Here is a 10449-nt window from a genome sequence, read left to right as displayed (position 1 = left end):
CACAAAAACTAACTCAAAATGGATCAAAGACCTAAATATAAAATCAAAAACTATAAAGCCAATAGAAGAAAAAATAGGGACAATGCTAGGAGCCCTAATACATGGCATAAACAGAATACGAACCATAAGTAACAATGCACAAGCACTAGAAGAGAGACTAGATAACTGGGAGCTCCTAAAAATCACTTACGCTCACCGAAAGACTTCACCAAAAGAGTAAAAAGACAACTTACAGACTAGGAAAAAAATTTTGGCTACGACAAATCCGATCAGCATCTAATCTCTAAAATCTACAAGATACAACAAAACCTCAACAACAAAAAGACAAACAATCCAATTAAAAAATGGGCAAAGGATATGAACAGGCACTCTGCCAAAGAAGATATTCAGGCAGCTAACAGACACATGAAGAAACACGATCATTAGCCATTAGAGAAATGCAGATCAAAACTACAATATCATCTCACCCCAACAAGGCTAGCATTAATCCAGAAAACACAAAATAATAAATGCTGGAGAGTTTGTCGAGAGACTGGAATACTTATACACTGTTGGTGGGAATGTAAAATGGTACAGCCACTTTGGAAATTGATTTGGTGCTTCCTTAAAAAGCTAGAAATAGAAGTACCATACGATCCAGCTATCCCCTCCTTGGAATATATTCTAGAGAAATAAGAGCCGTCACACGAACAGATATATGCACACCTGTGTTCACTGCAGCACTGTTCACAGTAGCAAAAAGATGGAAACAACCTAGGTGCCCATCAGTGGATGAATGGATAAACAAATTATGGTATATCCATACAGTGGAATACTATGCAATGATAAAGAACAACAATGAAGCCATGAAACATCTTATTACATGGAGGAATCTGGAGGGCATTATGCTGAGTGAATTTAGTCAGTCACAGAAGGACAAATATTGTATAAGACCGCTATTATAAAACCTCAAGAAAAGGTTTAAACACAGAAGAAAACATTCTTTGATGGTTACGAACAGGGAGGAGGGGAGGGTGAGGGTTATTCACTAACTAGATAGCAGACAGGAATTATCTTAGGTGAAGGGAAGGACAGCACACACTACAGGGGAAGTCAGCACAACTGGACTAAACCAAAGCTAAGACATTTCCTGAATACAACCAAACACTTGGAGGGAGAGAGTAGCAGGTGCAGAGGTCTGGGGACCATGCTTTCAGGGGACATCTAGGTCAACTGGCGTAACAAAACTTATTAAGAAAATGTTCTGCATCCTACTTTGGTGAGTGGTGCCTGGGGTCTTAAAAGCTTGCAAGCAACCATCTAAGACGCAACAATTGGTCCCAACCACATGGAGTAAAGGAGAATGAAGAACACCAAAGGCACAAGGAAAGTATTAGCCCAAGAGACACATAAACCAGAGACCTCATCAACCTGATACCAGAAGAACTAGATGGTGCCCAGCTACCACCACTGACTGCCCTGACAGGGAACACAACAGAGTCCCTGATGGAGCAGTAGAAAGATGGGGTACAAAACTCAAATTTTAGTAAAAAGACCAGACTTAATGGTCTGACAGAAACTTGAGGAACCCCGGAAAGCATGGCCCCTGGATTCTCTATCAGCCCAGAACTAAAACAATTTCTGAGGCCAACTCTTCAGACAAAGACTGGACTGCACTGTGGGACATAAAATGATACTCGTAAAGAGTGTGCTTCTTAGCTCAAGTAGACACATGAGACTAAACGGGCAGCTCCTGTCCGGAGGTGAGATGAAAAGGCAGAGAGGGTCAGGAGCTGGTTGAATGGACATGGGGAATCAGGGGTGGAAAGGAGGAGTGTGCTGTCACAGTACAGGGAGAGCAATCAGGGTCACATAATAATATATGTATAAATTTTTGTATAAGAGACTAACTTGAAATGTAAACTTTCACTTAAACTACAACAATAAACAAAAAAATAAATCTTGAGAAAAAAAAAGGAGTCCATGAATGGCCCCTTAACTCTAGAAACTTAGAGTCTAATTAAAGATATAAAACCAACATTAAAAAAAAAAAAAAGGATGGAGAACATTTGGATGCTAACCTATGTGATGTTGGCTGTAAATGCAATTATCGGAGGGAAAACCTCCTAAAACAAAAAACCAAACTCATTGCTGCGGAGTCGATTCCAACTCATAGCGACCCTGTAGGACAGAGTAGAACTGCTTCATAGGGTTTCCAAGGCTGTAATCTTTACAGAAGCAGACTGTCACATCTTTCTCCCACAGAGCAGCTGGTGGGTTCGAACTGCCAACCTTTTGTTTAGCAACCAAGCCACTTACCCTCCTTCAAAGGGAAAAGTGAATCTTCAACAGTTGGCAAAGCAACTGACTTGCATGAGTGTCATGGAAATACAACTGAGGCAATGAGCGTGCCCCTTGGAAATATGAACTACTGGGCGAATGGATCATCCCATGAGCTAATGAGCACCTCTGAGGCTTCTTCCCATGCAGCAGTGTTAACAAATGTTAATTTAGTTATTTACCCCCAAACACTGCATAAGGCAAATAACATATGTGGAAGAGACACACTTGGGAAAATAGAAGAGGTAATTAGGGAGAGGGCAGAAGAGTTGAAATTTGGAGGCAGTACACGTGGCAACGGTGATGCAGCAAAGAATAGAGAGGGATTACACACGTTTTAAAAGGGTATATCAGGTCTTCCCTCCCATGAAACAATATAAATGTTAACAGAGAAATGGATAGCATCACCCGTCTGTCAGTGTGTCACACTGTGCTGGCTTGCGTGTTGCTATGATGCTGGAAGCTATACCATTGGTATCAAATAGCAGCAGACTCAACCATGGTGGAAGATTTCACAGAGGAGCTTCCAGACTAAAGCAGACTGAGAAGAAAGCCTGGAGGTTGACTTCCAAAAATCAGCTAATAAAAACCCTATGGCTCACAACAGAATATCATCTGATCTAGTGCTGGAAGATGAGTCCCCTAGGTTGAAAGACACTCAAAATACATAGTGGCCTCAACAACGGACTCGAGTACACCAATAATCATGAAGATAGCACTGGACCAAGCAATGTTTCATTCTGCTGTACATGAGGTCGTTAGGAGTCAGAGCTGACTCAATGGCAATTACCAGTAGCAACAACAAAAAATAGCAACAAAAAAAAAAAACTGTAAAAAATTAAATGTAATGATATTGAAATAGGTCAGATACGTCACCTATGTAATAACAGTAGGTCAGCACATTATCATCATCTGGAATGTGTAGAAAACTAGACTCTTGGCAACAAGCTTTGAAAAAGAATATTGTGTTTGAAGCTGGCAACAGCTATTAAATTTGTCTCCAAAGACACAGAGGAACCCCTCTATTAAACAGAAATTTTAAAATACATTTTCCCATCAGTTCTGGTGGGCGAGTCAATCGAGAGTGAAGGGGGAGGTAGGAGACAGTCAGTTCTGAAAGTGCCTCAAGTCTATTTCAAGGAAGGATGAAACCAAAACCAAGCCAGTTGCCGTCCAGTCAATTCCGACCCATGGTGGTCCCAAGTGTGCAGAGAACTGTGCTCCACAGGGTTTTCAAGGCTGTGATCTTTCAGAAGCAGATTGCCAGGCCTTTCTTTGGTGGCATGTCTCAGTGGCTTTGAACTGCAACCTTTGACAGTCGAATGCTTAATCATTTTCACCATGCAGGGACTCCCACAGCAAACAAATTCTGGAATTTTACTCTCCTGGTGGCGCAGTGGTTAAGTGTTTGGCCGCTAGCCGAAAGGTCAGTAGTTCGAATCCACCAGCCACTCCTTGGAAACCCTATGGGGCTGTTCTACTCTGTCTATAGAGTTGCTACGAGTCAGAATCGACTCAACAACAACGTGTTCTTTTAATGGGTTTTGGCATGGAAGTTTTTTTCCACCTGCACTAGCATCAATGCGCTCACCTGTCAGATGCACCCTTCAAAACCGCCTCTGGTTCTTCGTTACAACATATTCATGACTAGAGAGCCCAGAATTGTAAAAGTGAATTATTTTAAGAAGCTGCTTCTTAAAAAATAAAATAAAAAACAATGTCAAACACATGTGAACGGAGTAAGCATAAGGCTTCCGCAGTGATTCCAGAAGTTAAATCTTGTTTCCTTTAGATGAAAAGATTTGGTAAAATAAGAAGTAGCTGACGGTGTAAAGGTGCAGCCAACGGATCACTGTCAAGAAGCTGACCTTTTTCCTCAGAAGGACCTCACGACAAGACAGCCTGCTACCTTTAAAGAGAACGGCACGAAAAGATTGGGATCTCCCTTACAAAGCCACGTAAAACACTTAAAAAGCTCTACTTAGGACATTTTAAAAGATATGAGACCGAATTTTCAAAATGGAAAAAAAACTGGTTTCTAGAAATAAAGGATCTTACAGAAAATCACTGTCTTCTTGTCATAATCCAAAGTATAATTTTTGAGAAAGATTTCTTAATTTAGTTATTAATATTTCAAATAAAATTTCCTTAAAAATTATTTCTCTAAGGAACAATACATGTCAACCAAAGACAACCTTTATTTAATGAAATTTCTATGCTGTCAAAATGAGCTCAGATGGCGTTGGAGTTCACAAAATTCCTTGTATCTGAAAAGAATAAAAATAACCCTGAAAAATCCTTCCCTATTAATGCCCTCCAGGTCAGGCTAAGGTCACAGTTATGTTACAACCAAAAGTAGTATAAACTGTAAGCTAATATTTCAAGTGGCTATCTTCTGGAAACATTAATAACATTTGAAAGAGTAGTGATACCTCACACATTTTCTTACAGCATTAGCACCGAGTCATAGAAGGATAAATTAATCCACTAAAGAAAACAATGTAAAAGACCAATATAAAATAAAATTGAAACTATCAAAATCTACAATTTGTTTCCTTTTAGATAAATGGTTGCAACCAATATGGAAGTAAATGATAGTTACTTTGGGAATGTATTAAAGAATAAAATACTGATTTGATTTTGTTGACAGAATGTCATCACACAATTTCAGACTGATATCTAGAACACAAACACCAGTGTGAAGTTAAACACCCACCCTTCTTATTGCAGCCGTGTCCATTCCAAATATCATCTTTTCTTACCTTCTCTCCACGCAATAAAATCCCTAGTTGGATTTCCAGCAATTGAAAATTTACCTTCTCGATCAGAGGAGGATCAGTTAAATATCAAATCCAGTATAAATTACAAAGAGGTGAGCATTTTATTTTATCAGTTTATCTTTATTATGATATTTGTATCAAAAGTATATCTAAGTTATATTTTCCATTTAATTTAGTAAAATATTTAGTGTCTCTCAAAAATAAAAATAAAAAAGTACTCTAGAATAATCTCTAACATTTGTAATCTGTACTTTGACACTGTTTGTCTCATTTAAGACTGAGGGAGGGTGCTGTCGTTCCCCACTCCCATGCTCTGGGCCAGGGCTGTTGGAATATAAGGTTAGAACAGGGAAGGTATTAAGAAAGGATGCAGGAGGGGGCTTGGGTGCCTTGGCGTGGGATGGGCAGGGTCTAAATTTGAGCTGTGTCCTTGAACTGAGACAGCCGCAAACGGAACAAGCGCCAATAAAGGAGCTGATGGTATCAGCACGTTAATGGGCTAGAGTTCCCAGTCCCAGCCCCAGAGGAACTATATATGCTGGAGGAGGGATGAACTTACAGGAAAGCTAGAAAGGTACACCGGGGGACAGGTGGCAGAATGACGACCAACTGGAAAACAGCCCAGGTGTAACCCTCAGAGGAGTGGGTGGCAGGGGCTGGGGGTGGAGAGCACGGTGGGGGTTGGGGGCATGCCTTCTGAAGGTCATTTCTACACCAGGGGCGGAGAAATTTAAAACAGTTCATTGGACATGTGATAGTTCAGAGAAGGTTAAATTACAGAGGCATGTTCCAGAAAGAGGGAAAAGTTAGAAGTGCCCCTCAGAGGAAGGATAGGTACAGGGAAAAGAGGCCCCTGAGAGAGTTGTAATCCTGTAAATTACTTCAGAGTTGGCGGTTCAGAAGAGATCGATTATTTTTGAGGTCTGCACCAGAGGCTCTCTCAGTCAGGACCAAGTTAGGTGGAAACAAAGGTTTTTCTGAGACACTGACATTCAGCGCCTCAAGTTGCCCACAATTCCTGGAGCAAGTGGACTAAAGAGTCAGAAAGAAAACTGAGATGCAGAGCATTTAAGTGAGTTGCTAAGAGCACATCCCTATTGAGCTTTGACCAGGGTTGGGACAGTCGCTGGATTCCAAAGCCCAAGCTGTGTTCACTTTGAGCCACACTGGAAAGACTATCTCAGAAACCAGTTTTGATTATAAGCAAAGCATTACCTAGAACAGGAAACCTTGGTGGTGTAATGGTTAAGTGCTCTGGCTGCTAACCAAAAGGTCAGCAGTTCAAATCTACCAGGCGCTCCTTGGAAACTCGATGTGGCAGTTCTACTCTGTCCTATATGGTTGCTATGAGTTGGAATCAACTCGAAGGCAACAGGTTTGGTTGTTTTTTGTTTTGTTTTGTTTTTGTTTTTTTTAACCTAAAATGGAGGACATGGTTTTGATGGCTAGAATTCAGATGATGTGGGCAAAACTCCCTGTCTCTACAAACTAAACCAAGGTTGCGTTGGATCAGATAAGGGTGTTGAAAGCATTCCGTGAACAGGAGATGCCCCGTAACTCACCAATGAAGTAATTGTGCCCCAAGGCAAGCATCTCCTCCAGGAGGACAAGGCCCCCGGGGGCCTGGAGGAGGGTCACACTTCGTCCATCGATGAGGGAACACTGTTGGAATCCGTTGGCTGTGACCTTCCATAATAGAATCAGGGAAGCGGTGGCGTCTTGCCGAATTCTGAAAACAGGAACAATGTAAACAGAAAGTCACTTTCAGAAAAATGTATCTTAGAACTGGCTCATCAAATTCAAAATACAGTTAAGATGACACGTACATCCAAAAAGGCACCCAGAAGTCGATGAAACGATCTTACAAACCACGGTGGTTGTTTCTGTCATTTGTTAGAAATATCTATCGTCCATGTATCCAAAATATACCACAAAACAGGTAATAGGCAACTCACCTTTGGGTAATAATTTTAGTAAATAATGGTTTACACATGCAATCCTTCCATAGCCACCCAGTATAAGAATCCTGTTGAAATTTATGATACACGTGTGCTGTAGCTCAGCACGGCCATATGAGTTCGTTAAGCTGCCAGTCAAGCCTGGCCCCAGCTCACTCCCAGCCTCAAATCTCCGTCCTTACAACCCAGTGCTGGAGCAGCAATGAGCTACTGGCTCTTCCCCAAACAAGCGCTTGCCCAGCTCCCAGCTTTTGCCTCCTCCTCTACCTAACGCAATGAGTCGGAACAGACTTGACGGTAACAGGTTTAGTTTTAGGGTTTGCTAACTAGTGCAAACGGTTAACACACTTGGCTACTAACCAAAAGGTGTACCCAGAGGTGCCTCCGAAGAAAGGCCTGGAGATCTACTTCCAAAAAAGCACCCCTTGAAAACCCTACTACGGAGCATAGTTCTACTCTGGCGTACATGGGGTGGCCATGAGTCTCAGTCCACTCAGCGGCAACTGGTGTTCTCCACCAGAAATTGTGTAACCCTTCGAGGCTTACCCCATGTATTGCCTCTTCTTTGAGATCTTCCCTGACCATCTTCCTGCTCCCTGGCAGTTGCCTCCCCTTCCTCTGTGCCTCCTGGAGAACTGGGTCTCTCCCTGGGGTAGAATGTAACCTTATACTGTCAGTGCCTGCACAGAGCTGCCTCCCCATGGCAGAGTCCGGGATTGCAACAGGGTGCTCGAAAAGGTTTGGTAAATAAATTGAGTACATGAATAACTGAAAGAATAAGGAGCTAGTAACCCCCAAAAGTGAATTCCGGGCACCCTGAGATCATCGGGCATCCCATCTTACTCAGCCTGGGTCAGACCGCTACTGAGTCCAGTTCTGCAGCCTAAGGGAGGCTTAGAGGATTCTAGGTTTGTTGAGAGGAAAAAAAAGCGTTTTAACAGGATGAGATGAGAACTATTAGGTAGGGCTGACAAAGGTAAGGTAATGTGATCAAGACGAGAGAGGGCTGGGAGATAGTTTCACAGAAGTAAAGGAAACCAACGATCCGTGTTTTCCTAAAACCAGCTGGACGGTGCAGGTGGCCTCTGTATGGTGAGCACTGAAACGCTTAGGACAGGGGGGCCCCTGCTGGTGGAACGCGGAGCTGCCTCAGATGCCACACCCCTCTCCCTAGGGGACATTCTCCCTGAGCTTAAGGAATTCACTGCCCATCCAGAGTGGGTTCAAGGCTAGGGGGCAAGGGGAAGGGGTGCAGGGGCAATGTAACAAAGTCCCTTTTCCAAACATCCTCAGGGACTCCACTGTTTAGAACACAAAGCAAGGAGTGTAAAATGCCCTCATAGAGTACCCACTGCCCACGCCCTGGTATAGTACCCACTGCCCCCTTTAAAGCAGAGCTGATGAAGTGAGCTGGTTACTTAGGGGCACAGGTTCCCCGACTTCTAAAATCCCCAAAGACTGGACAGCAAACACTCATTTGGTGGGCTTGGAATGGCGGGGGGAAGGGGGTAGTTAATAGGCACAGAGAAGGGTGGTCAGTGGAGTCTGGGACTTGCTGGCTGTGTTCTCTGGGGCACTCAGCTGACTTCTCTGAGCCTCACCGCAGGCCACCTGGCACACAGCAGATGTCCCTCCAATGTCACTGCCCTTCATCTCATCCCCACCAGTCACGATGGGAGGTGTGTCATGTAAAAGAACTTAAACTTCAGAGAAAACACTATCATCTCTATGTTCTTGGCTGCCTGTTTTCAAAGAGAAAATTGGAATATTTGGAATTTAAATTGGGGGTACATTATGTATATGAATCTTAATTTAAAATCAATTATTTATTATTATTCAATTAAGTTAATTAAGATCTTAAGAGGCCAAATAATTTTGGAAGCAACGTTATTCGCAAAGTGAAACGTCTGGCTCCGGATCTTATCTGAGTCCTCGCGTTTTCCCCTACCTCACACTGACTCATCCAATCCAATCCCACAGTCCCACATTTCCAGTTTTACGTTGATCCTAACTGTAATATCCTCCTCTGAAATTGCTTCCTCTAGTTTTTGAGCGAACTGGGCCATGTCTACACATGGGACTTCTTCCATTGTCCTCACTGGACCGATGAGTTATAGACCCATCATCCGTAGACACACAGCCCAGCATACAGGTCATGGTACCAAGCTGAATGCTTTTGAATGGAGCATTGTCTTACTTTACTGCGGTGTTCTGTGGCACATCAAAGGACACCAAGCGGCCGCCTGCAGAGGTGTTGGAACTAGCGTTCCCACAGGCAATATCTGGGATTACCTGGAAAAAAAAAAAAGACTAGTTATTGGAGTTGATCACAGTACAAGATAATATTTGCTGGAAAGCAAATTTCCATGTGCAGCGGTTAAGCGCTCGGCTGCTAACCGAAAGGTTGGCAGTTCGAACCCACCAGCCGCTCCATGGGAGAAAGATGTGACAGTCTGCTTCTGTAAAGATCACAGCCTTGGATACCCTATGGGGCGGTTCTATTCTGTCCTATAGGGTCGTTACGAGTCAGAATTGACTTAATGGCAATGGGTTTGGTTTTTTTGTTTGTTTGGTTGGTTTGTTGGTTGGTGTTGTTTTGGGGAGGGGACATCCTCTCCATTTCTTTCCATGAAGCAGGGGTGGAAATGAGAAGGAGACAAGTCAAACCTTATGAACTCAACAGAAAATGAAAATTTTACCATTTGACGTTCTGAAATGCAAAAGGTTTCCTGAGAGCAGATTAGGTAGTCCCAGGATTGCTCAAACTGATAAAGAGGAGACTGCAGGAAAGAAAGCAGAGTTCACTCTCTTTCCCTTCATTTAATGAGCAAATGGTTCCTCCTCCAACCCATGTCATTGAACTGTACATACAGCAATTGTGAATGGAAGTAGGTTTAGTTGTATATATTGCCACCAAAAAAATGTACATATTCACTATCTCTGAATTAACTGAGAATAAAACAGAAGTTCTCAGCCCTTTCGCCCTACACCCAACACTTAGAAATTACCCAGAATGCACTATATTCAAATGCTGTGAATACAGTCCCCCATTGATATTTAAAGATGTAAGCCCAACTTTAATTTAATTTGTGTAACTAACAATTGTTACATAACCTTTAGTCCTACAAAGCCCCAAAGAGCTTCATGTTTGTAAACAAGCATCATTGTTTCACAAAAGCGAGATCCACACATATTCACCTGTCTTCCTCTGCACTTTTAACTGCTTCTGAAACAGTCTAAGAAATAACAATGTGACCGGAAGATGAGGCTTTTTTTTATACTCACCAACTATAGGATAGCATGTCTTTAAATAAATAGATTTAAACGACTGGCCAGGGAGACGTTTTCTTTAAAGGACACTTCCCTGATAAGCTGGGAATCAAATCTGGTTC

General features: G+C 42.5%; 1 protein-coding gene across 1 annotated transcript in view; it reads right to left on the bottom strand.

Moving 5' to 3' along the window:
- DNER (delta/notch like EGF repeat containing) overlaps window positions 1–6792 on the bottom strand; it is a 202234-nt gene extending 195442 nt beyond the window's left edge. Inside the window, 2 exon segments of the mRNA XM_023740087.1 lie at window positions 6662–6719; window positions 6721–6792. Of these exon segments, the coding sequence (XP_023595855.1) occupies window positions 6662–6719; window positions 6721–6792 (130 nt within the window).
- Window positions 6793–10449: the final 3657 nt, after the last annotated feature.

This window comes from Trichechus manatus, unplaced genomic scaffold, assembly GCF_000243295.1.
Source record: "Trichechus manatus latirostris isolate Lorelei unplaced genomic scaffold, TriManLat1.0 scaffold00147, whole genome shotgun sequence".
NCBI classification, from domain to species: Eukaryota; Metazoa; Chordata; class Mammalia; order Sirenia; family Trichechidae; genus Trichechus; species Trichechus manatus.
This window is presented reverse-complemented; position numbering and strand designations above follow the sequence as displayed.